This window comes from Psammomys obesus, unplaced genomic scaffold, assembly GCF_907164565.1.
Source record: "Psammomys obesus unplaced genomic scaffold, mPsaObe1.curated_primary_1811, whole genome shotgun sequence".
NCBI lineage: Eukaryota > Metazoa > Chordata > Mammalia > Rodentia > Muridae > Psammomys > Psammomys obesus.
In genome coordinates, this window is record NW_026585742.1 from 9227224 (window position 1) to 9253946 (window position 26723).

The window sequence follows — 26723 nt, forward strand, 5'->3', positions numbered from 1 at the left end:
CCTCAGACTCAGAGATCTGCCTGCCTCTGCCTCTTGAGTGCTGGGATTAAAGGTGTGCACCGCCATGCCCGGCTTGGACAATGACTATTGAAAGTGGACTTAGAGCTTTAAGTCCAAGTTTATTTTTATTGTATTTCTGTGTACGTGATGGTGTGTATATATAGATATACATGTAGGTGTTCTTGGAGGCCAGAGGAGGGCGCTAGATCCCCTGGAGCTGGAGTTACTGGTGGTTGTCAGTTGTCTGGTAAGGATGCTGGGAACTGAACTCAAGGTTTCTACCAGAACATTAGGTGCTCTTAACCATTGAGTCATCTCTTCTGCCAGTCTATCAAAGTTGATCTACTTTTAACTCAACCATTCTACTACAATGTATCATACAGGCCACCTATATATCTTTTTCTTTCTGAAATAATTCATGATGAAAAATCTTAAGTATTCATCAGTAAGGGTCTGTGATGATTAACTTGGTTGTCAATCAACTAAGACATGGAATTTTGTGAGAGTATTTCATAGAAGCATTACCTGAGGAAGCTCCTCCCTTGGAGTGGCCCAGTTATAACAGTCCAAGGCAAGGCAGTGTTTTTGCTGTGCCTGCCTTTGAGAGTACCTACTTTCTTGGTCTGCCACCTCCCCCACTCTTTGCTGTCATCAGTTTTTGACAAAAGCAGTTCCTCAGGATTTTTTCCCAGACTTCAATGCTGAAGTGGAATTGTGGAGGCATCCAGCTATTATTGCACCACCCAGACTGTGTAATGTAAGGCAATCCAATAAATCCCCTTGTACTGTATATTCAGCCACTTATGTTCCTCTAGAACAGTGATTCTCAACCTTGATGTGGTGACCCCCAACCATTAAATTACTTTTGTTGCTACTTTGTAATTTTGTTATGAGTCATAATGTAAATGTATTTTCTGATGGTTTTAGGTGACCCCTGGGAAAGGGTCATTTGACTCCCCAAAGGGGTAGTCCCACAAGTTGAGAACCACTGCTCTAGGGAATGCTAATACAGGGCCACATCAAATTATGTTAAACCTTTATAATGAACACCATGCAGAAATGGAGAACAAAGCTATTTGTGGACTAATAAGCTCCTAGAGAATTCAGCAAACTTAGTATGTATACTATCTTATCATTTGGACAAGAACAAACAGTAACATTATAATACATTTTACAACCAGGTGTGCTGGTACATCTATGTAATCTCACCACTCACAGTAGATGCTAATGTGAGGCCATGGGATCCTCCCACACTGCCTTGCTGTAAAGTATTTCTTATAGTAGGTAGTGCTTGCTTAGCACATACAAGGTACTGGATTCAATCCCTAGCATCAGTAAGCTAGGATAAGGCAGCACTTGTGGAAACAAACACCTGTAGTTTCCATATCCAAAGGTCAATTTAAGGTCTACTATCTCAAAATCTAAAACAAAACCAAAAAAAAACCCTGATTATCCAACTGCCTTCAGGATAAGAATGTGGAGGCATACTTCTTTGTAGACTGGGCTGTCTTTTTTTTAAGACAGGGTTTTTCTGTATAGCCCTTGAACTCACCCTGTAGATAGCTGGCCTTGAACTCAGCTTGCCTCATGAGTGTGTTGGGATTAAAGTCATGCCATCATGGCCTGAAGGCTGACTTAATGCAATGCCTGCCACCCACTGCCTTTTCAGAGAGACAAATACCTTTGAGGGTTTTTTTATACATGCCTGCTATGATTCCTGAACCTGGGAAGAGAGCAATTAAAATGACAGCATCAGCTTTTCAAAACTGAAACAAACCCAAAAACCATAGCACTGGACACAACCTCTAATAGGATTCCAATTACATGGTGAAAGATGAACAATGATTATAGTTGAAGAACTGGAGACCAGCAGTCACAGCTATTTGCTAAACAGAGCCCCTCTACCTGCAGGCTTCTGATTGCTGACAGGCGTTAGCAGGAAGTCTTTCCAGTGTCAGGGCCAAGCAGTTTTCTACTGCTTAGGACACTTCTGCTTAGGACACTTCTATTTCTCTCAAATTGTGTTTGTCACTTCTAGCATTAGTTATCTTCTCCAAGTTTTCCCTTTAACATAAAAGATAACAAAGTCCACTTGTTTAACAGACATTTATTACTTTAGTTGAACAACCTCTATACACAATTTATTTTGCTGAATAGAAAAGAAATCTAGGTCTCAAGATTTTAAGTCTAGTTACTTTCTGGAAATCAATAAAATCATCCTTTAAAATTTCAAGAGCAAAATCAGTGTAAGAAAAGCAATTAGATTTTGACATCAAGCCAGCTGTTAAGACTCGGATGTGTGATTTGGGCAATACCATGTTTTTTTCCAAACTCACTGTGGGGAGAAAGTCCAAGGCATGGCAGAAACAAATGTAAAACAATGTGGTAGATAAGTGTGGCCTTTGTGAAATGTCAAGAACGTCCAGGTATTTTACCAGGGACCAGGAACCTCAGGTACTACCTAAGGGCAGATTGTAAACAACGAAATCATACTGCCAACTTAAGTTTTCTTACCCACTAGACGAATTGACTGAAGTCTGTGTGGCCCCTCCAAGACAAGGTTTCTCTATGTAACCCTGGAATGGGGTTGTGCATCCAAGTGCTGGGGTCAAAGGCACACAGCTGCTTTGTAGTGGTTGCATACTAACACGATCCCGTTTTTAAGTTTGCTTGGCACTAACTCGATCCCCACGTGGCAGCCTAACTAGCTTACAAATCCTAAGGAAAATCATCTGTCCCAACCCTCCAATGTCTAATACCCACCAGCGCTAAAATCCACAGGCGCAAACACCGAGCACCAAGCCCACACTCCAGAGCCCCAACAGAACATGAAACGCCAACAAGTTTACCTGCCTCTTCTGAGACACATGCACCAAACACATCTAGGACTAGTTTCAGGACTCCTACAGCATTTTACACACAGGATACCACATGGCGTAAACATGATATACTTAATCCCCTAAGCAAATAATGTAAGACAGAAAGTTTATCAGAAACAAGATACACCATCACTTGTAGTCTTCAAACAATTATTGCACTTTAACCTGTATATTTCCACAAAGCACTCATGATAATCAGCCGACTACTTTTAACAGACAAATAACACCTTTAAGCAGACATGACTGTCCTAAATTGTTTATTGGGTATGAATTTTACAAACATTACGTGTATTAGCGGTAACGGTGGAGCTGGAGAGTGTTGCGCCTTCTCCAGGCTGCACGGCGAGAGCCACCAATAGTGTGGTGGAACTTGTGGCCCTTTCCGAGGCCACGGCTCTTGCGGCCAGCAGATGTCAGACCACGCATCTCTCTGTGTTTGTGGACTGGTTTGGTGATCCACTGGGTGTCAGGATTTCTTCTAATAGCTTTATGGAATGGATCAATGAGGATAACCTCAAAAAATTTGTATGTGGAATCTTCACCAACCCAGTAAGAATTCAGGACTCTCAAAGCCCCGCAGTGGCGTCCAGCTCTCTCCTAAAATGGGAGGTGAGGGAGAAAGAAAAACCCGTCAGTTTTTTTGTAGTACAGCAAAAGACAAAAAAGCCTCCCAAGTGAACTAAAGCAGGCCAAGTCCCCATACCCTTAAGAACTAAAGACTAGCTCAAAGGAAAGCTGCTTTCTTTCTATATATCTATATAGACAAAACACACCATCCCTTAGTCTCCCTGCCCAAACAGGCATTGAACACTATTCCAGCACCCTTCAGTAATAGGGATCAAGTCTATCGCCTTATACAAGAAATGAAACTTGCAGTTGTGGAAAAGTCTCCTACAACACAACACAGCTTAGCAACCCAAAAGAAACACTGACCACTCAATATTAGCAATATAGGTAAATGTAATATGAGAACAGCCCAAAAATTTACGGGGAGGCAAAGGCAGGCAGAGCGGAGTTTGAGGCCAGCCTGGACTACAAAGCAGACCAGGACAGTTGGAGCTACAGAGAAAACCCTGTCTCCTTCAAGGGTGGGGCAGTCCCTAGGTTTTGTAGAACCTAGCTTAAAAAAAAAAAAAAAGTCCTCTCAGTATATATTTGAACATTGAACAGTCACAAAGTGAGGTCTGATAGTCATTGCTTTTTGCAATGTAACACACCTCAGGTACATCCTTTACCCAGTGAGGCTCCACTATGTTGCCCCTTTTCTTCTTGCCCACCATCCCTAATAGGTTGGTTGTCAGGGCAACCGGCACTCCAAACCACTTACCTCAGCAACAGATTGAAGGCTTCGGGCAAATTTTAGCTGGTTAACACCATGGTGGACAGGCTTGCCATAAGTTGCACCCTTAGGAACTGGGCGTTTGCGGCCACCACGGCGGACACGAATCCTGTAAATAACATAACCTACACAAAGAACAAGAACAGGTTGGACTCACTTAAAAGACTCCCCAATGCTTCCCTTTAGTTACAAAAGTAGATGACCGTGTAGACAAACTCCAGCTTTTCTGGGGCAGTGTTACCGCTTCACCCAAGTCAAGACATCACGCACCTTGCTTGGCCTTGTATCCCAGCCTTCGCGCCTTATCAGGCCGAGTGGGGCGGGGAGCCCTGTGTAGCGCAGACAGCTGGCGGTACTGCCAGCAGCGGACCCTCAGGAGAAAGCGCATCACGTCCGACTGCTTCTTCCTCCATAGCTCCTGGATGTATTTGTATGCACCCATCCTGGCTCACCTTGGAGAGGAAGCACATTGAAAACGCGATCACTGTGAAGGGCAATGATTAGAACTGGCACGATCCTTCCCGCGCTTCATCTTCCACAGGAAACGAGAACCACTCTGCACGGTGGGGAGCAGCTGCCGACTCGGGTGGATTCAGCCCGGGCTTGAGGAAGCCGCAGGGCCGCAACCGCCACCGCGTGGAAACGCGGGAAAACTTCGCCCCACCCAGGCGGCCCGACGAGAGGAGGCCGTGGCCAGGCCTGCACCAGGCCCGGGCCCAGCTCGGACGCGGCCGCCATCGCGGCTCTCCCCAAACATCCCGGATGGCGGCGTTTCGGCGCCCTCTCCACCTCGCGTCTTGACTGGCCGCTTGCGCGAGGAAGAAGCTCCGAGGCGGCGAGGGCGCCAGGGCCGGATGGCTAAACACCAGCGCGATTCGCGACCGATGGGAACGCATATACCACCCAACCTGCCTACCTGATGGCTGCCGCCAGAGGAAAGGAAGAAGCCTTTCTCCCACAATCCCTTTTGTGGCTCCTCCCCCACCTCGGCCACCCTTTTTCCGGTGGGGCGGGGTGGCTGCACGGGGCCTCTTGGGACTTGTAGTTCCAACATCTAAGTTGGTGGGCGGAGTCAGACTGGAACAGCTCTCTGCTTCCGCCCCTCCATCCCCGAGTCCTCAGCCTTGGCGGTGAGGCGCAAAGGCTGCGGAAGGTGAGCGGCATTGAGTCTGCGGAGGTCCGGTTGCGGATCCGGAGGAAGCAGGTCGCGGACCGGCTCCAGAGGGGGTCCGAGGACTGCGGTGACCGGCGTGCCTCTCTCTCACTGCCCCGCAGCGTCAGGTTGGTGTCTCCGCCTGCTCCTCGCTCGGATGTTTCGTGCCGGCTAGTGCGGAGGCGAAGTGGCTGCACGCGTGCATCCCACGCGTGTCCTTGAGGCCGGTCTGGGTACCTGTCCGGACCAGGCCGAGCGGGTGAAGTCTGGCGCCTGTCCCCCGCCTGATTTTCTTGTGGATGGGAGCCCGGAGGTGTAACGTCAGAACGCGGGGGCTTTATTTTAAGGATGTTTTTAGAATACCAAATTGTTTTCTTGCCAAGATCTGTACCAGGAAGAAATGCCAGAATGCTGGCATTCTGCATTGCGTTCTTTATTGAGAAACAATGAGTTTTTGCAGCTCCAGAATTTTCTTTTTTCATACAGTCGTGCGGTTTTAATAAAGTCTACGCTAGTTTGTGGCAAAGGTTTGGGAACAATGTTTATCTTTTACATCAGTCTGTAGCTCCGTCCTCTTTTAAAATAAATAACAGCTTTAGCATTGAAAGAGTTCTCAACCTGTCTTGATTAAAAATTCAACATAGTATGAGCCGAGCACAGTCTCCGCTGTTAGCGATGAAGCCACAAACAACGCACCAAGTTCCTGCCTGAGGAGCAAACGTTAATACTAAGCTGTGTATTGCATTTGGTGCCAAGTGCAAGGAACACACATTGAGAGAGTGAAGGTATGGAGTGGTAGAGTGACAGTTGCTTCAGCCTCCCAAGGGAGGCCTGCTTTAGCTGAGCAGTGTGTGTGTGTGTGTGGGGGGGGGGGGGTTATCTCCCAATTAACTGACTCACTCATTTTCCCTTTTAATCACATCTGGTGGACCTCGCAATATACGATACAATGCTCAGGATAAGATTTCTCGTTTAGGACAGTCTTATTAAAAAAAAAAAAAGATTTATTTTTAGTTTATGTGTGTTTGCTTGCATGTATGTGTGTACCTGGTATTCACTGAGGTAGGTGGATCCTCTGGAACAAATGGTTGTAACCAGTAGAGCTGCAAGGGAACTGAACCTGGGTGCTCTAACTACCAAGCCTCTCTCAAGCGCTCCCAGGATAAGATTTCTTGAGCAAATAACATTGAAAAATAAACTACAAGTCTGTGAGTGTAGTTCAGTGGTAGAACGTGAGCTTGGCACTTGGGAATCAGAAACTAAACCTCAAGGTTTTGGTTGGGGTAGGGATGGTAGAGACAAGACAAGCATACCAGGGCCAACAGAGAAACCAGCAAGCAGTGTTCTGGAATCAAACCCAAGGAGCTAGGGAACCACTGTACCATCTGAGGATGCAGGGTAGATCTTAAAATTCAAACTTAAAAGGCTTAAGGCTAAAAGTAAGACAATTGTGGAATAGATAGACTTGTAAAAGGTTATGTTACTGCCCTCAACAGCCATCACACTTTATTTTTTGGAGATAAGTTTTTCCTTTTCTTCATTTTTGCTACGTAGCTTAACTGCCCTGGAAACTTGATATGTAGATGAGGCTAGCCTTCAGCCTGCATAGACCCTCTGCTTCCCCTCAAGTGAGGAAGTTGTGCTTGCCCCGCCTGGCCTCCATTGCAAAACATTTAATGGTTCAAATAAAACACTTATCATTTTATAGTTTGTAGATCAGAAAGTTCACTAAGTTAAAGTCAGTTAAAGTCATGGTGTCAGGAAGAACATCAGCCCAAGGCCACCTGCATCCTTTGGCTCCTAGCTTCTTTCACCTTCTAGTCCTCCATTCCCTGTCCTCTAAAACTTTTCTCATAAATACATTGTGATCAGATCACCACCTCGATCTTGATCTCTCTTCTCAAGGTTAATTCAGTCACACATGCAAATCTATTTATTTATTCATTCATTCATTCATTCATTCATTCATTCATTCATTCATTCATTCATTCCTGATACAGGGTCTCTGTAGCCTCGGCTGTCCTGAAACTTGCTCTGTAGACCAGACTGGCCTTGAGCTCAAAAAGATCTGCCTGTGTCTGTCTCTCACCACTGCCCTGCTGCAAAAAAATCTTTTTAAAGTCTGAGGGTTACAGGGTTAGACTGCGGGCATCTTTGGAGACCATTTCTATGAAGGTAGATGTGGGGAGATGGACAGATGGCTCACTGGTTTAGAGCATTGGCTGCTCTTCCTGTACCCTGCTTGCAGTACCTACAGCAGACCGCAATGCTGTAACTCCAGTCCCAGGGACTTCAATGTGGGTGCTGTGAATTGAACTAAGATCCTCTGTAAGAGCAATCAGTGCTCCTAACCCTTGAGCCATCTCTCCAGCCCCACCATTTGACCTCCCCTTCCCCCACACTCCCACCTTCAAGGATTTTTCTGTATAACAGCTCTGGCTGTCCTTTGTAGACCAGGCCTCTGCCTCCCAAGTGCTGGGACTAAAGGCCTACACCACTGCACCCAGCCTCGTTTGACTTCTTTAATGAACCATTTTCTTTTTACCTTAGTTGTTGATATCTTATCTTCTGGAAAAACAAAAAGCTTCGGGAAAATGTTACTCCTCCTGCCTCAGCACTCTTCTGTTTCAGCGTGCTGGGATTATAGGCAGGAGCAGCCAGACTTAGATACCAACATCAAAGCTAGTCTTTAAGTTACTGTGAGTGTAGCTGAGGCTGATCCTCCTGTGGTTTCTGAGGGCAGGGATTACAAACATCTCCATCTAGGTGTCTTTATAGTCTATCCAGATGATCTCTGGGGAACAGTGTGGAAAGATGACCTTATTCTGTATCATCCCTGTAATATTTGGAGTTCCCACTGTATTACTGGTTCAACTTCAGCTTTAAGGGAAAGAAAAGGACTTCTTTTGATGTATCGTCCGGTTTTAAAGTCCCTCTGTTCTCTTCACAGTGCTGTCCTGGAAGATGGGAAAGGGCTGCAAGGTTGTCGTTTGTGGGTTGTTGTCTGTTGGGAAAACTGCAATTCTGGAGCAACTCCTTTATGGGAATCACACTATTGGTAAGATCATCTTTCTTAGCTTCTCTCTAGACTCTAGAACTAGTGGAAGGTGCTTGTTGCTCATACTGACTGGTGTAAAAGGAAAATAGGTAGGGAGAAGGAAATTGGGTTTTGTTCAAATTCAACAGTGCTTGCTGCATGTTACATAACAGGTCTGAAAATAAGTGGCAGGTCAACACGAGTAATACTAAAATGGGGTACTGTGCGTCTGTATCAAAAGGGGATCTAGGAATCATACGTACCTGAGGTAGTGATACTGATGACATTCTCATGCTGCTGTATAGGTTTAAAAATAAAGGAAATGGCTGTTTGCTACAGTATGCCCTAATTTTGTAAACTGGGATTATCTCATTCATTTATTGTAAATGAGCTCCTAGTTTCTGCATCACACTGCATGTGACGGTGCTTTGCAGAACTGCTGCAGTGAAGAAGATGGTGTTTCTGGCTTTAATGAGGTCATGATTTTGATAGAGAAGACACATAGGTTAAAGTGAAGTGAAGTTTATGTAAGACATGAGTTAAAAACAGGTCTTCAGAGCATTTCTTTCTGGCAGGCAGCACATTTTTATCTTTTATTCATTATTGTGGTAACTGTTGTTTCTTTTTTCTTTATTTCTTTGTTTTTTGAGACAGGGTTTCTAGCCAGTTCAAAGACAGTAGTCCTGGCTGTCTTAAAACTCTGCTTGGCCTGGAACTCAAGAGTCCCACCTGCCTCTGCCTCTTGAATACTGGGAGTGCAGGCCACCACCACCTGGCTAAGAAATAATTTTCTAAGATTAAAAAAATTCTTATGTGTTAGTGTGTAAGGATTAAAGGGTGGCCATTAGTTTTCCCCTACTTTTTAGTGGGTCCCAGGAGTTGAACTCACATCACCAAGCTTGAGAGCCATCTTGGTGGTCCAAAAAGTATTTTTGGAAAAACAAGATACTTTGAGTTGGATAGCTACTTTTCATTTTGAAGAAATGTGATTATTACATATAGTGCATGGGAAACCTAGAAAGCCAGCCTCAGGACAGGGGACTAGTGAATAACTGACCCTGATTCCTTTTTTGAAATAAAGTTTCACTTGTAGCCTTGGCTGGCCTTTGAAATTTATAGATATCTGCCTGCGTCTGTCCTACCCTCCTCTGCTTCCTCAGAGTGCTGGGATTAAAGGTGTGAGCTAACATACTTGGCTGACCATAGTTTCTTTTTAATGCAGGAATGGAAGACTGTGAAACAATGGAAGATGTATACATGGCTTCCGTGGAGACCGACCGTGGGGTGAAAGAACAGCTCCACTTGTATGACACTCGAGGCCTGCAGGAAGGCGTGGAGCTGCCAAAGCATTATTTCTCATTTGCTGATGGTTTCGTTCTTGTATACAGTGTGAATAACCTTGAATCCTTTCAACGAGTGGAGCTTCTGAAGAAAGAAATCGATAAGTTCAAAGACAAAAAAGAGGTAAGTGGCTCTTTAGATATGTGAAATATAATGAGGTTAGAGTCATATTGTTCATTCCATGTAGCTCACGCATTAAAGCCATATCCAGCTGTCAGGGCAGGACCTATACACAGCATGCTGGCCTGGATGAGCCCGTTCCACAAGGTGCTGGCTTCCTGCCTCTTTTTTATATTTTTTATTTATATGAGAACTCTAGCTGCATGTACACCTGCAGGCCTGAAGAGGGCATCAGATTCCAGTATAGATGGTTGTGAGCCACAATGTGGCTGCTGGGAATTGACCTCTGGAAGCGCAGACAGTGCTGTTAACCACTGAGCCATCTCTTCAGTGGCTCTTGCTTGGTTTTACTCTGTATAAGGTGTGTTCTCTAGCTCCCTACCTCAGGTTCTGCATAGCTTAGTTATATGGGGATCATCTCTGGCAAATAGGACTCTTGCGATCTTCAACCTAAAACACCACAGACGCACCTGCTTAGTAAACAATCACTAACCCCTACCTATTTGCCACTTTTCTTCTGCTTGGAATTGTCTAATGCCAGATCTTTCCTACACTTTCACTGAGTTCAGTCATCAACCTCAGAGCCATGTTGCACTCTGTTAATAGCACTGTTAGATTGTCTTTTCTCACATACATTTATTTATTTTTTGTTTGTTTTTCTGTAACAGCCCTGGCTGTCCTGAAATTTGCTTTGTAGACCAGGCTGGCCTCAAACTCAGAGGTCTGCCTGCCTCTGCCTCCTGACTGCTGGGATTAAAGGTGTGTGCTATCATACCTGGCTGATTGGCATCTTTAAAAAAATTATGATGAAGGCTTATTTTAATTATATGGGGGGAACTGTGGAAGGACCTGTATGCACATGAATGCAGGGGCCTGTCTAGGCCAGAAGAGGGTGTCAGATCTTCTGGGCCAGAGCCATGAGCACTGTGTACCTGTGTCCTCTGTAAAAGTAGTATGTGCTCTTACCACTCAGTGATCTTTATAGTCCCAAAGTCGAACATTTTAAATTTATTTTTTAGACTGGGTCTGTGTAGCCTTTGCTGGCCTATAACTTTTTATGTAGATCGGGTTTGGCCCTGAACTCAGAGAGATACACCTGCCTTTGCTTTCTGAGTGCTGGTACAAAAGGCATGCACCACCACACCTGGCTGTTAAAGTCGTCATTTTGGCTGCTGTGTTTACAATAGACATTTGGGGAACAAGGCAAGAAGGAAAGCCAATGAGCAAGAGAAAAAGCAAGGGGTAAGTAAGGGTGTCCAGAAAGCAACTGAAGCCAACACTTAAAGTAGGAAGTGACCCCACTGTCAAGTCTGGATGTGTATCAGAATGGTGGGAGTTAAGAGTTAATGAGTTTTAATACATTGAGGTTAGGACAAACACTAGGGAACTAATGAGAAACACCCTGATTGGACATGAGGAAAATAAACACAGAAGTTAGCAGTAGCTTTTGAATAGTTTTGCTGTAAAGGAGAACAGGCCCTGGAGAAAGATGTGGCATTAAGATGTTTATTTAGATAACAGGTAACAGACAGGAGTGACTGGGTAGAAAGGAATGATGGAATGACACTCATCATTGTCCAGATAGAATGAATGGATGGTTCTAGAGCTATTCAGATGGGCTTGGAAGATGATAGATGTTCTCTTCCATTGCCTGTAAGGTAGCAGGGTCATCAGCTAGAGGAAGAACTTGGAAAGACTAAGGCCTGTGATGTCAACCGGCTAGAAGATTTAATACAGCAGCTTGTTGGAGGTTGCCCACTTAAGATTGGTGGTTTTGAAGTGGGAACTCCCCACCCCGAAGCAGGGTTAAGATTGAAATTTAACATAGGGTTCGCCAGGAATGTGGTGGTATTGCTAGGACACAGTGGTAATGAAAATACTCTGGGCTGGATGAGGGCCTATGGGTGTGTGATAGTCAGCAGCTAGAGAAATCCTGGTGATAGTAGGAATGGCTGCAGTTAGGCATAGAGGACAGGATTGGTGTGGGCTGCTTGAGATTTAAGTCTTTCATAAAGGTCTAGGGAGTGACTGTGGGAGGGTGCAAAGGGAAGTTATGATCATCAGAACAGTCAACACTGAGAGCAGGTTATGGAAGCAGCATGTGCGTAAGGAAGGAGCGAAATCATTAGAGACTGACCAGAGCAGTGACAGGGTGACTGTGAAATTAGTATGCGATGGGCAGCAGCATGTGGGTGGGGGATTGGAAGGTAGGTATATTGGACTTGGGGCACTAGCCTTCTGTAGAAGATTTTAGGGTAGGGCCTTGTGCTGTGCATTTTATGCTAACTTGACAAGCTAGGATCAGCAGGGAAGAGGGAACCTCAAGAAAGTACCTCCAGCAGATTGGCCTGTGGGGCATTTTGATAGATGATTAATGTGGGAGGGCTCAGCTCATAATGGCAGTGTGATTCCTGGGGTGTGGTATTGGGTGCTTTTACAAAGCAGGCTGAGCAAGTTATGGGGAACAAGCCAATAAGCAGTACTCCTCCATTGCCTCTTCAGCTCCGATTTTGACTTCCCTCAGTAATGGACTGTGACCTGTAAGCTGAAATAAACCCTTTCTTCCCACATTGGTTTTGGTCAGTGTTTTATCACAGCAATAGAAACCCTAATTCAGACAGATTCTGTTGGAGCACCACTGAAGAACTGCATACCTTAACTCCACTGTCTGCTCTCAGAACTCATCGATAGTGGGAGGAGTACCCAGGGGCAAGCCTTTTGGAAAGGCCAGGACACAGCTGTGGTCCAGTCTCTGCTAGGAAGGACTGCTCTCCACTGGCCTCCTTACCATCTGAAGCTTTTGGGCTGTCCCTTGTCCTCCTCTTGGGCTTTGGCAGTATAGTTCTGTGCTGTGTTCTAGTCATGCGAAGGCCTGCCTTTTGGATGGTTAAATGCATGGCTTACTTGTACTTAGTGTAAACTGTTCCTCTTGGCTTATAACTCAGGATGTTTAGTAGGCAACTTTTGAGGAGGTAAAACTCAGGGGAGGTATAACACTGGGCTCTGCAGTGTCCTTATGTCAATGTAGCCATGGTAAGCCATTGTCCTAGACTAGATGGGAATTTCCAAATCAGTTAGCTGGCAGCTAATTAAAATTAGAGTGTATGTATGTACTCAGGAAAAAGAAGTGCAGTGACACCTTACCTTATTTCTGTTACATCCAAGGATATCCCCACTAGTAGTACTAGGGGCCTCACACTTGCTAGTTCTCAACTTCCACAGTTGCCTAAGCTGGCCTTGAACTTGGAGTCTTCCTGCCTCAACTCTAGAGCAGTTGAGATTACTGGCTTTCATCACCTCATGTCATTTAAGTAAAGCAGTTTGCTAAATGGAAGAGCAATTCTTATCCATTTGCATGTAAACTGTTATTGATGAAGTACTAGTGAGGTCTTTTTCATCGTTTTCTTCCAGGTGGCCATCGTTGTGTTAGGAAACAAAATTGACCTTTCTGAGCAGAGACAAGTGGATGCTGAAGTGGCACAGCAGTGGGCAAAAAGTGAGAAAGTGAAACTCTGGGAGGTGACAGTGACAGATCGGAGGACACTGATTGAGCCCTTCACTTTACTAGCCAGCAAGCTCTCCCAGCCCCAGAGCAAATCCAGCTTCCCTTTGCCCGGGAGGAAAAACAAAGGGAACTCCAATTCTGAAAACTGAGTCAAGCCTTGAAATGTCTATAGCATGGCACAAGGTTATGATCTAACATGGTGGTAATTTAGTGCACTTTATGTTACAGTTATTAGGCTAGTTTATTATTGTTGGACATATTTTGTCTTTATTTGAAACCTGTCCTTGAAATCAACACCTTTGTTATTTATGCTGCACTTGTCAATAATAGTAAAATTAGTTTAGAAGTGTATGCAGTGTACCATGGGAACCCTTCCAGCCTGTTAAGAACTGTTATCTTCATTGTAGCTTTGTGCAAATGCCTTAGTGTGAACATAACCTATTACTGTGCTTATGGAGTCTGCTCTCTCCTTCCGTCCATGCGTAAGTTCCAGTGTTTGAACTCAGGTTGCCTGGCAAGCACCTTCCATACTGAGTCATCGCGTGACAGGCCCATAGCTTTGTTTTAAAATTGATGAAGGCACACCTGTAAGGAAGGTGGATCTCCTGTGAGTTTGAGGCCAGCCTGGCCTACAAACTGAGTCCAGGACAGCCAGAGCTACACAGAGAAACCCTGTCAACAACAACAAAAGGTTGATTAGTCAGTAGTTAAGATTCATGCTCTTGCAGAAGACCCAGATTCAATTCCTAGCACCTACTTGGTGGCTCACAACCACCTAATTGGTGGTTTATATCCCACCCAAGGGATTCAAAACCTTTTTTTGGCTCCTTTAGGCACTGCATGTAGACAGTGCCTGTATATATATACATGCATGGAAAACCACTCATCTGCATAAAATATCTGTTTTTAAAGTTTAATCATCTAATATCCAAGATTATAAAACTTAGCAGTTGTTTTGTGTACCTAAATTGTACCAGTAGCAACAATTTGGATCTATGTGAGTTAACTTATTTCATGAGGGCTTTGCTTTGCTTTAGTAAATGTAATAGAGCTTAAGGTTTGGATGAGTGGGCTTGTATTCAGAGCCATTTTTATTCTGTAAGCTAGGGCTGTGCTGACAATAAAACCAAATACTAGTGGGTCTTCTTTCTTTTACAAATGGCTAGGAAAAGCATCCCTTCTAGCAACCTTGTGATATACAAGAAAATATGTCAGAAATCCTGAGCTACCATTTGTCCTAAACATTTAACTCAGTTTGTAAGGTAGTTTATGTAAGATCTTGGCAAGATCTGAACTGTATGGGTCATTATATTATAAAAGTTTGACAGCACTGTACTAGAATAGGGAATAAGCTGCTTGCTGGTTTCTACTATAAAAGCAAAAACATGAAACAAGCTATAGTGAAGAATGATTAAGGCAAGTAAAGTATGGAGTCTGTTAACTGTGGCTGGCCTAGTCCAGTGAGTTCAAGCCAAGGAGCACTGTGTATATATAACATAGTACTACACATCAGCATTGGGGCTCTTTGCTTTCTGTTGGTGGGGCTGCAGACTAAGCCCAAGGCTTCATGCACACTCAGGCTTTGAACAAGGAATCTTTGTGCCAGAGACACCCTGGATGCTGGGATTACAGTCACCAGGTTTGCCCTTTGTCCCCCTTTAAAGATAGGGTTTTACTAAACAACCCTCACCACTAGTTGGAACTACGTGGACCTCAAAACCTTCTTCAGCTGGGATTAAAGGTATATACCACTAAGGCTAGTCTTGGCCAATTCTTTAAAAATAAATATATAACTGAACATACCTTTTTTTTGGTTATCACGTCCTGGGTCAGTCCCCCCACCCCCACCTTTTTTTGAGACAGGATTTTATGTAGTCTAACCTAGTCTCAAACTCAGCATGTAGCTGAGGATGGCCTGAACTCTCCTCCTCTGGCCTCCACTCACCCTGGATGAAGGTGTGTGTGCTGCTGTGTTCACCTTTACCTGCGTGAGGCTGGGGAAGTGTGCAGCAGCACTACGGCTGAGTTTTTGGAAATGGCCCTGCAAGCACCAGCTCATGAGGACTGCTCATATATGAGCCTGCTGCCACTACATCTGCAAGTCAGAAAATAAGCATTGGAGTTTATCTTTGAAGCTTAGCATAGATTGTTTATTGTTTTTAAGATATCTCAAAATCTGCTGTGTAAGTACCAGTCCTGGCATATGTAAGTAGTAGATATTCCTTAACCGCCTTCAGAAGCAGAGCCTCTGCAGAGAGGAAATGAACACAGCAGGGCCAGGAGTTGTTCTTAATATTGTTTATTAGCACAGTAACAAATGCAGACATAAGAAGTCTAGAACAACCAATCCACTGCGCAGTTCCTATTCCACACTTACAGTTAACAGCTTAAGGTATTTCACTACAGGTTTCCACAAATCAACCCTTAAGGTAATTTGCATATAAAATAAAATACAATAACTACTCATGTCCTACTTTGTGTCTTGTAGCCAGGTGTTCATTTTATATATACGAGGTAACAATCTTTGCAGACTATTAAATACCATTGTTTCCTTCTAAGAAGGAAAAACATTCCAATTTTTTCAAACAAGAAAATAGGACTTTACATAAATGGCCGTGTGTATGACCTATACAAATTTAAGCTGATTTGGAAATTACAGTAGACTATAATCAATGGAACCCAAGTGTCTACACATACATTCTTTCCTGTTGTACTAAAAGTCAGCTAAGCTTGCAAACTGACAGTTCTAGAAGTGGCTATTACCAGTTCGTCTACTGTAGCAAGATACCTTAAGTTACAACAAAATCCTGAAGTAAGACTGAATAATATCTGTTATAGAAATACCCTACTCTTTACCAACTCCCACCCCTGCCCTTTCAAAATCATAAGCAGCTCTCTTCTGTGACAGACAAATAATGTAAGAACTGTGAAAACCCAGTTTATGTGGCATATCTCTTGGTCCACTGTCTGGCCATTCTGTCGTGTTCTGCTCTGTTGGTCATATACTGAGTGGCAATACTTCCCACCAAAGGGTCAGCTGGAAGAAAAACATGTACATTATTTTGGAGAAAGAAAATCAGACACTTTGGATAGAAACAGAGAGCATATAGTTACGACCATGCCCATGTCAGAAACACTCATTGTCAGAAAATACAGGTTTAATTAGGCATTCCCTCTTTAGAAAAACACGTTCAGTTGGAGGTCTGGGTTTTGACCTTTTGTAACAATAGATAGTGCCAATTGCACCAGCCACACAGACTTCCCAGTATGCACAACTCTAATTGGTCCTGGACTAATTGGAGCTGGTCTTGGACTCTTGAATATCTTAGACTCATGAGTTTGGTCATAGACACAAATAACATAGAGTGTCACTAATTGGGAGAGAAGTAGAATAAGAAAATAGCACCAGTATTTTCTTCTAATCATTAAAAACAATTTTAAAAAGGTTTATTTATGTGTAAAATCTGCCTGCAGGTCATGGATGTGGGTTGCCATGTGGGTGCTGGGAATTGAATCCCAGAACTCTGTAAGAACAATTGCTCTTACTAGCGAAGACCCTCTTCTAATCTTCATATAAAATAAAACAAGGGAGGTTGGGAGGAGTGACCTGGCATTATTTTCAGGATAGCCAGGGCTACACAGGGAAACCCTGTCTTTAAAAACCAAATAAATAAATTACTTAATAAATAAATAAACAAATAAATTATTAAACAAATAAATAAATTACTTTTACTTAAAGTGCAGATGATTATTGATCTTACCAGGATTGCAGTCTGTAAGGAGTGAGCAGATAGAGAGGAGGACTTTCGAGATGGTTAGTGCTGGGCTCCAGTTGTCTTTCAATATGTCCAAGCAAATAACTCCTTGGCTATTAATATTACAGTGATAAATTCTTGTACGAAATGTAACCTAAAAATAAGGTAATTGTCAAGTATTCAAGTAGGAGACTTTTTACAACATTTCAGGGACTAATACATCGCCTGGTAGACACCACGACTGCAAGGTCACAGTGCTCACTCCTTTCATTTTAAGGAGAAGAAAGGCCAACACTTTCTCTTTCACGGTTCTTTTCTTGACGGGGCTAGCTTGATCCTATGTATCCCAGAGTAGCTGCCAACTTTTGATCCTCTAGCCTGTTTCGGTTTCCAGATTGTAAGATGACATATGTATGCTACTTACATCTGGCTTAATGTTAGTGTTTGAATAGTTGATCATTTGCTGACCTCTTGTGTTAGCTGGTAGCAATACACTGCTGAGTAAGCATCAAATCTAATAAGCTTGACTATAAATAGCACAGTTTTAAGCGCTTACCCTTGAAATACCTATTGCCAACTGAGGAGGCAATCCAGCCAATAGTCATCATATTCACTTAAAGACTAGCAAACTATACCCAAGAAGGTGAGACCTTTTCTGACCCATAGATCAGATCTAGACAGTCTACTAAATCATAGATTTTACTAAATTGGAGTAAATGGGTAAGGAGGCATTGGAAGGACACCAGTACAAGCGTGGAAGAAATCTAGCTTTTGTGATTACATGTTTAAAACCTCAGTGTCTCTTTCAAGAAACAGTTAAATCTGAGAGTGCATAGGTGATTTCTTACCTTTGGAGGCTTGAAGGGATATTCTGGTGTAAAAGTGATATCAAGGAAGAATACACCACCTTCATACACAGATCCTGGAGGCCCGAGAATGGTTGATCTCCACTCATAGATATTATCACCTTTGGGACCAGCACTGTAAAACAGTACCCCAGAAGATAAAGATGGTGACACTGTCTCAGGAAAGAAAAAACCCTCCCTCTCATCCTTTTGATTTAATGCCTGGGTTATGAAAAGAATGTGGTGTAAACTAATACTCTATCAGTCAAGTGAGTCATGGCCGAAGAACATCAGATCCATTCTAAGCCTACTGACTACAACCAAACTTTCCTCAACTCTGCACATAAGGTGAAAACAAACGTGTCTTGGAAGCTAAGCTGGACTTAGTTAAGTCTCAAAGACTTAACACATGTGGCTCTTCCCAGCACTTCTCATCCCTCTCCTTCCACTAAACCCCTCTCTCCCAGGGTCTTGGCTTCTCTTCATTATACAGCTCAGTTATTTTGGCTGTGGTTCTCTTGGCCCACACACCTCTTGGTTCCTGGTTTCTCTCTTGGTCCCGAGGCTCTTCTCTTCGTCTGCTTGCTCCCCTCTCTTGTCTCTTTCTCCCCACCCCCGTTCAGTCTGGACTCATCCAGATGTCTCCTGCTTTTACTTACAATAAAACCTCCTCATTCCATACCTAGGAATGATCATGTCCTCATTTTTCACTCAGTGACAAGTGTTCTTAGTTATATCATCTCTTGTAACCATTTTAAGTAGCATGAGTCTAATTTTCTGACCCACAGACTGACTCACCCTTGTGCTCTATCTCCATAATCTTGGTCCTAACTAAAATGCTTGGCAGAGTTTGGACTCTGGCAGGACTGGTGAACTCCAGACTGAGATAAAGACATACAACGTGCACACATGCAAATGCGTGCATACACACATACACTATGGCTTTAGCTAATAGATTTCTATGTTGCTTCACTCGTCCTCTGAGACAGAGTGTGGAAGTCATAATTCTCCTGACTCAGTTCCCACAAATGCTGGTTCATCTGTAATTCCAACTTGGTGACTATATTTTTTACCTTATAAGTTAATGAGTGAGAGAGGGAATGTCAAGTATGTAATCAGTTTTCACTTCAATGTTAAACCAAACCCTACTCTTGTTAAATATACTTGGTTATACCCTCATTTGGCTACAGCATCTTCTGAAACATGGCATTGGCTTCCAGAGTGTTTTGTATTCAAATACCTTAACAAAAGTGGTAAAAGCTTACCATTTTTAGTCTTACCAATTCTAAGACCTATGAAGACCTGCCTAAGACCTGCATGCTCCTATCAGTAAGGAAAATACTGTGGCAAAGACAAGAGTTGGGAAATGTCTGCTTTGCATGCAGGCAAATGTCAATGGAACGGACAAAAGTATTCCCGCCCTTCTCTGCCAAAGACAAGGTTTCTCTGTGTAGCCCTGGCTGTCCTGGAACTGTAGACTAGGCAGGCCTTGAACTCAAGATCCACCTGCCTCTGCCTCCTGAGCTGGAATCGAAGGCATGTGTCACCACCACCTGGTGCAAAGCTGCTGCGCTGCTCTTTTTAATAACACGTGAAATTTGCTCAAACACTGAATGCTCACGGACTGAGCAGCGCTAAATGGCCGTGGTTTGGGAGCTGAACAAGAAAAACTGTTTTCAAAAACCTTTACATTAACTGATTCAAAGCAGGTTTGATTCTTCCAGATGAGAAAACAAAGATGAAGTGGGAAGAAGAGGAAATAAAAGGCCATCATGACTTTATTTTCTTAAACCTAACCACATATTTTCCTCTCTTTCAGATTGAAAGTTAGGGTGAGAGAAGGAAGAAGATAAAACAGGAAGAGAGTGTACCTAGAAAAGAGAACAAGCTGGGCTTGACCAAACTGGGACGGTCATGTGCGGCAAGAGCTCTCATGAGCTCTGACACAGACCTAAATACCGTGTGACCCCCAAGCAGCTACTAAGCTAGTTCAAACTGTTGTCAGACTCAGCAGCACCCAGGAATTAGGAGAAGCTAGGGAAACGGAGACTAGCTCACAGGCTTATCTGAGGTGATGAGCAGATTCATATGCAAGTAAGCTAAGTATCCATCTACTAGCCTTCGGCCTCTGCTCCTGTGGAGACCCTAGGTAGCTCCAAGTCATTGCAAAATACAGGCTCAAGATTCTCCTGCATCATCTCCCCATGAGTTGAGAGTGAGGTATCATACCCTGGCACGGTCTCTTGCATTAGCAGAAAATACTCTGGTTTCCACGGTAAGAAACTCAACTGTCACTATGAATGGTTACAGTATGTGAGGTTCTGACCTGAGAAATGGAGCACAGTACTTGAGTCTACCCTGTGTGCCTTTGAAAGCGCACTTACTTTAATTAGGTCACCTCAAGGTTAGCAGGTAAGGCAGGGTGCGTGTGGAGATCAGTGTTGTGAGTCTTCCTCAGTTGTCTATTTTTGAGATAGGGTCTCTTACTGAACCTGAAGCTCACAGACTAGGCTAGAGAGCTCTGGGACTCTAGTGCTTCTGCCTTGCGCTCAAGTGCTGGGTACACACGTGTGCTACTCTACCAGCTTTCTATGCTGGAACTAACAAGGCCCACAAAGCCACCTGTTTCCACCTCATCATCATGCTCAGCACTTTTCCATGGGTTCTGGGGATCAAAGTCAGTTCCTCATGCTGTGAGGCTAGCTAGCACTTTATAAACTGAGCCAGTTCCCTGGCCCCAGGAATATGCCTTCCAACATTTTCACTAAAAAACGATGTAGTGTTTATTTATGTGTACATGTGTGCTGGTGCCAGTGGAAGCTAAAGGGGTGTGTGATCTTCTGGAGCTGCACTCATAGGGTGGTTGTGAAGCACCTGAGTAGTACAGACTGAACTCTTCTGGAAGAGCAGCAAGTGCTCTTAATCAAGGAGCCACTCCTCCAGCCTCACTTTCAGATTTTCTTAAACAGACATTTAGAGTTTCCTTGCAACCAACATATAGTTCAAAATGAAAGTATAATAATAAAACTTTTTTATTCCTTTGAGACAGGATTTCTCTGTGTAGACTTGGCTGTTCTGGACTAACTTTGTAGACCATGCTGGCCTTGAACTCATAGCGATCCACTTGCCTCTACCTCTCAGAGTTTTGGGATCACAGGCATACACCACCACGGCTGGCTAATAATACTCTTAAACAATTCTGCCAGTGAAGCCAAGTCTGTTGATTGCCAACCAGCCATCTTCACTCAGTCATAATGGAACTCTTTGCCCACTGGCAGCTTTTCTTGTGGCCCCAGCTACATGCCCCATGCTCACCTCATTAATGATACACTGCTGACTACAGTTCCCGAAACTGCCACTGGCAGTAACTTCTGCCCAACACATGTGGCTTAAGAAAATTTAAACAGCCCAGATTCATTCAAGTCATTAAATCACAAGCCTAAAAATAAAACTGTTAAAAACAACAACAAAATCCCATTTTTAGAGTAGTCCTAGTAGAATCTGATGTGTTCTCTGGAATTTTCAAATATAAAATAATTTTTCCACAAAAATGTAAGCTTTTGTTTTAAAATCATTTTTGTGAGTCCTCCTTCCTTCTTTCCTCCAGCTACGCTGGAGCTCTTCTAAGCCAACAGGCCAGTTACACCCTAGTTTTCAAATGAGAACCCCTGAAGCAGAGTGAAGGTTACACCCATTTTTAACAACTGTATTTCATGCCTCAACCAAAGACCATACATAGAGAGGCCATAGAGCCCCCGGCTCTGATGTAGCCCAAAAGACAGCTCAGTTTCCATGTGGGTTCCCTAGTAAGAGGAGACAGTCTCTGACATGAACTCAGTTGCCTTTTCCTTGATCGCTTCTCCCTAGTGGGTTGACTTAGCCAGTGCACATAGGAAGAGGATCCAGGCAGTCCTGGTGGGACCTGATAGGCTAGGGTCAGACAGTAGGGGAGGAGGACCTCCCCTATCAGTGCAGTAGGGAAGAGTTAGGATAAGGGAGGAAGAGGGAGGGAAGGAGGGATCGGGAGGAGATGAGGGTGGGGGCTACAACTGGGATGCAAAGTGAAAAATTGTAAATAATAATACTAATAAAAGACCATATAAATAAATAAATTTAAAAAGCTGTACTTCTAGTTATCAACTTTTAAAATTTTATTAAAAAAGAGCTCCTTTGCTTCAGACACACAAAGCCCTATTTTTGGCATAATTCTTCAGGTTTTATCTTTGATGCAGGGTTTCATTCAGCCCAGGCTGGTCCCAATTTACTTTCCCCTTCCACCTCTGAGCGCTGAGACTACAGGTGCTGTCACTGTACCCGGTTATTTTAGGTATAATTCTAGAGACTTGGTTATCTGTCCTCTCTTGCTTAAAGAACAACAGCAGCAACAACAAATGAGGTCATGGGATTGGGAAGAGAGAACAGCGAGAGCTGTACTAGAAGCAGGCAGATAGACATTAGCAGGAAGTGAGAGTGGAGAGAAAAGGGCACAGGGGTCCAAGTGAGCTAAGATGTTTCAGAACAGACACCAAGCAATTTCTGGACTTCGTGATCTGATTGCTACTCCATAAAAGCAAAGAATCGGCATTCCCTAGGGAGCTTGAGATTGCAAAAACTGACAAACTGCCTTCCCTCCAACCAGCACACCATCCTCCTTAGAGGTCATAAAGATGCATGTTAACACTCCTCAATCCAGAACTCATTCCAATTTCTTTGGAGGACAGACTTGCTTTCAGAGACAGCTGGTATTTATATGACCAGGGAAAGAAAGGCCAAGCAGAGCTCCTATGAGCCCGTTCAGGAAACCTATAAGGTCAAGACTTTTCACAAATACAAAATACTATCTGCCATTTTCACTTGGTACTTCAAGGGATTTCCAGAGGCTGCAGCTGTGCTGGAGAGGGCTGAGCAGATGAAATCCCAGCTGTCTTCTATTATGCTAGACATTAAAGCAACTCACAAATATGGAAAACAGTGCCACTCCTCTAAGGTTTTTTAATTTTGGAAAATTGCTATTTTCGTTCAAAATGCTGTTTATATTAATTGTTAGTTTAAAATTAGATTTTTAGTGTTTGTTTTAATTTGGAATCCAGCAAAAACATAATTACTAGCCATACAATCATGTTACTGGCTCTAATGGGATGGTCTAACAGTGTAATAGGATATTTATTTTGGTGGTACTACAGATCAAACTCTGGGACTTGGTCACTCTACCATGATGCCACATAGCTCCAGACTTCTTTTGCCAAAGATACTGGCCTGGAATTCCAGTGTAATCATGGGCCACCATATCTAGCGTTTGTCAGCCTCTACTGGGCTCCTGAAACCAAAACATTCGAGAAGCCACTAAGTAAATTATTTTAAACATTAGTGAAATTAGCTAAAATAACGGCATCAAACATGGTGGTAACAACTGTAATTCCTGCACTCAGGAGTCAGCACAAATGATGCTTTATCTTCAAATTTAGGCCAGTCTGAGCAATACAGTGAGTCCTGTTCAAAACCCAAGGACTTGGGATATAGCTCAGAGGTACAGCACCCTATCTCACATTTTCAAGGGCCTGCGTTCAATCCCCAGCATGGTGGCACACAGATTTAATCCCAGCATCTGGGAGGCAGAGGAAATCGGATTTCTGTGAGCTTGAGCCTGTTCTACACAGCAAGTTCCAGGCCAGCTGGTGCTACATAGTGGAACATTGACCTAAAAACAAAACAAACAAACAAACAAACAAAAACGCAACAACAAACAGATTCTAGGACCTAGAAGAAATGTAACTGGGCAGTTTTACAGTTTGTTACAGAAGCCCCTCTCATCTTGCATACGAAGGCAACAGCCTTCACTTGTCCTAGAGCTGAGTCCAGACTGCTTGTCCCAAAGGTCCCAGGTAACAACTGCATGCTTTGAAAACTCTTCAACTTCTTTTTCACATAGCTGGTGAGATGTATATATGTCTATAAAGTACGACTTCCCAGCCACCTGCGTCCTTTTGTTTCTTTCTTTAAAACAAAACAAAAAAAAAAAAATGCAGGCTGGAGAGACAGCTCAGTGCCTAAGAGCACTTGCTGCTCTTACAAAGGATGCAAGCTCCATTCCCTTCATCTACACTGAGACAACTGCCTGTAACGCCATGCCTTCAAACACGGTCCACGCACACACATATAAATACAAATAATGAATATATTAAGGAGATATTATTTCTCTGCTGCATGTGCAATGCCTCTTTTTATGTGTCTTGAAAACTTACTACCTCCTCCAAAAGGCTGGCCACCCTCAGGCTTACTCATTGGAGAGGTCACCCAGAGAATGGCAATCACATAGCAAGTATATAGACATGCCTGCTGGAGCTGTTTTCTTCCCAGCCTAGCTATGGGAGTGGGGAAGAGAGCTTAGCCAGCCCCTAACTATTATCAGAGCCCAAGTGAACCATGTCCCAGTCAGACTCCAGCTCTGATGAAGGTTACAATAATAACCAGTGCTGTTCAGGGGTTCTGTTATGTAACAGTAAATAGCTGGTAGCTCTTTCGACCAAAATGGATCTAGCACTGATGTTAAAGTTACCCAGAAGTACACTGAACAGAAACTGTAGGAAGAAGTGGTGGAGGGGAAATATCATAGTTGGCAACAGCTGTCCCCTAACACACCAGGGAACTGGGATCTCAGCTGAGAAATTACCTCAACTACAGGCAGTCTGTGAGTATTTTTTTTTTTTTGATTGCTTTGATGTAGGAGAGCCCAGCCAACTGTGGGAGGTACACCCATGGGCAGGTTGGCCTGAGCTGTATGAAAAGGGGAGCTAAAAAGCCAGTAGGCAGTGGTCCTCCATGGTTTCTGCTACAAGCCCCTGCCTTGGCTTCCTCAAGGATGGACTGTAACTATAAACTGAAATAAATATTTTCTTCCCAAGCTGCTTTCAGCCATGGGTTTTATCATAGCAATAGAAACCAAACTAAGAAGGACAAAAAAATAAATGTGCAATGTACAACATTGACGATTTAACTATTAAAATTTAGTAACAATGAAAAAAAAAGTGCTCAGGCATTTCACAAAAACAGGAAGCCCCTGTAACTAATAAATTCTCAATCTTAACTAGTCCCATAGAAATGTAAATTAATAACATAATAATCTTTTCTATAGTAGAATGGCTCCCCCCCCCCCCAATAGACCAGTAAAGACAAGCACTTCACTGACCCTCTCCCTAAGTTAAAATATGGACAGGAGACAACCATATAGTAGTATGTATGTGTAAAATGTGGCTTATAATGGAATGAGATAAGCAGAGTAAACAAGAAGAGTACACAATGTATTACTTTAAAAAACAAAGCAAAATAAAAACAACCGTTTCAAAGAAGTACACAAGCAATCTCATCCTTATAAGACACACAGTGCAGCCAAACTCAATAGTGGTTATACCTGGAAGATAAGATGAAGGACGTTTACCCAGGCACAAATGATTAATTAGACAGCAATGACCACACATTTCTTCTAGAACATTTGCACACTAAAAATTTAAATAAGAAGTGAAATGACAGGATCAAATTGTCCACTAATGAAGAGGTGAAAGAAAGCTAGTATTGGAGGCTACTGGAGAAATGCCTCAGAGGTTAAGAGCACCGGCTGTTCATCCTAAACGTCCGAAGTTCAGTTCCCAGCAACCACATGGTGGCTCATAACCATTTATAATGAAATCTGGTGCCCTCTTCTGGCCTGCAGGCACACATGCAGGCAGAATACTGCATAAATAATAAATAAATAAATCTAAAAAAAATGATTTGATGTTCCTCAAGATGAGTGTGCTCTGGTTGAAGAGCCAGTGTTAGGGCTCAGGAGGTCAGGGGCTACTCATCATCACTTCAAATGCTCTATCTTTTCCCAAAGGACAGGCAGCTCAGATCTGAGCTAAGTTCCATTCACTCCTGTTTCTTAGGTCCATCCAATATGTTTTCAGTGGCGACCCACTCACTTATCTGAAATGCCTAGACCCAGATGTAGATTTCAGAACTGGGGAGATTTACAAATCAATCAATCAACCAACCAACCAATCAATCTTGTGTGTGTGTGTGTGTGTGTGTGTTTGCGTGCGCGCGCACACGTGTTCACATAAAATGAAACATACTAGGAATGGACCCAAACTTAAACATGAGATTTGTTTAGGTTTCATATAGATCTTATATACTGATTATGATTCTTTTTTAGTGTGTTTGTGTTTTGATGTCACTTGAGGTCAGTTTGGAAATTCTACTTCAAGTATCCTGTCTACACTCAAAATTTTGGAGTATTTTACATTTTCAGATTAGAAGTAAGTCAGTCTGCATGTCATCATAGGTAAGACTATAAAGTAATTCATAGGATGTGTATAGCTCCTATCATTCTCAATTTACCTCTCTCTTTGTAGATGCTGGCTTTCTCCCTCCACTCTGTGGATCCTAGGGATTGAACTCCAGTCACTAGGTACAGCATCAGCAAGCATGTCTATCCTATGGCTCCTAAACCTGTCCACAGCTAAAGTCTTCTGTGGCTCAGTGGTCACAGTAAAGGGAAGACTTGGAACCTATGAAAAGTGAAAGTCCCTCCCGACATTTACATCAAGAGTTCTCCCCCTCAACTCATGTGATATTTGTTTCCTTCTTTATGCTGCCAGGGAGCTGAGCTCCAGCTCAAATGCTACAACAAGGTAAATCAAAGGCAAGCTTACGAGAGGGGGGCGAGTTGCTCTTTTTTGCTCAAATGCAACAACACCAATTGTTAATCGAT

The 26723-nt window shown here is 43.3% G+C and overlaps 3 protein-coding genes across 4 annotated transcripts in view; 1 reads left to right on the top strand and 2 right to left on the bottom strand.

Annotated features, from left to right (window-relative positions):
• Nucleotides 1–3119: 3119 nt before the first annotated feature.
• On the bottom strand, nt 3120–5207 carry Rpl15 (ribosomal protein L15). Its single transcript, XM_055599091.1, has 4 exons — nt 5135–5207; nt 4489–4670; nt 4207–4343; nt 3120–3476 (listed from the first exon to the last, which is right to left on the bottom strand). The coding sequence occupies exons 2-4, from the start codon at nt 4658–4660 to the stop codon at nt 3171–3173; spliced, it is 615 nt and encodes a 204-aa protein (XP_055455066.1). The 5' UTR covers nt 4661–4670; nt 5135–5207; the 3' UTR covers nt 3120–3170.
• A 54-nt stretch (nt 5208–5261) lies between these two features.
• Nkiras1 (NFKB inhibitor interacting Ras like 1) lies at nt 5262–26707 on the top strand. Of its 2 annotated transcripts, none has more exons than XM_055599094.1 (4): nt 5262–5499; nt 8322–8429; nt 9631–9872; nt 26365–26707. In XM_055599094.1, exons 2-4 carry the CDS (start codon nt 8336–8338, stop codon nt 26404–26406), a joined length of 378 nt encoding a protein of 125 aa, XP_055455069.1. In that variant the 5' UTR covers nt 5262–5499; nt 8322–8335; the 3' UTR covers nt 26407–26707. The 2 variants fall into 2 exon arrangements, with proteins under 2 accessions (XP_055455069.1, XP_055455068.1); XM_055599093.1 differs by lacking the exon at nt 26365–26707 and adding an exon at nt 13281–14513.
• Nucleotides 15658–26723, bottom strand: part of Ube2e1 (ubiquitin conjugating enzyme E2 E1) — a 44762-nt gene continuing 33696 nt past the window's right edge. Inside the window, exons 4-6 of the mRNA XM_055599092.1 lie at nt 17978–18110; nt 17136–17283; nt 15658–16411 (exon numbers count right to left, since the gene is read on the bottom strand). Coding sequence (XP_055455067.1) covers nt 16314–16411; nt 17136–17283; nt 17978–18110 — 379 coding nt within the window. The 3' untranslated portion in view covers nt 15658–16313. The remainder of the gene's footprint in view (nt 16412–17135; nt 17284–17977; nt 18111–26723) is intronic.

What these genes read in the sequence shown, in the direction of transcription:
- Rpl15 (XM_055599091.1), bottom strand. Translation starts at nt 4,660, where the DNA reads ATGGGTGCATACAAATACATCCAGGAGCTATGGAGGAAGAAGCAGTCG. An exon ending in GGGATACAAGGCCAAGCAAG is followed by an intron (nt 4,344 to 4,488) that starts GTGCGTGATGTC and finishes TTCTTTGTGTAG; the next exon opens with GTTATGTTATTTACAGGATT. An exon ending in GCCTTCAATCTGTTGCTGAG is followed by an intron (nt 3,477 to 4,206) that starts GTAAGTGGTTTG and finishes CTCCCATTTTAG; the next exon opens with GAGAGAGCTGGACGCCACTG.
- Nkiras1 (XM_055599093.1), top strand. Translation starts at nt 8,336, where the DNA reads ATGGGAAAGGGCTGCAAGGTTGTCGTTTGTGGGTTGTTGTCTGTTGGG. An exon ending in TTATGGGAATCACACTATTG is followed by an intron (nt 8,430 to 9,630) that starts GTAAGATCATCT and finishes TTTTTAATGCAG; the next exon opens with GAATGGAAGACTGTGAAACA. An exon ending in AGTTCAAAGACAAAAAAGAG is followed by an intron (nt 9,873 to 13,280) that starts GTAAGTGGCTCT and finishes GTTTTCTTCCAG; the next exon opens with GTGGCCATCGTTGTGTTAGG.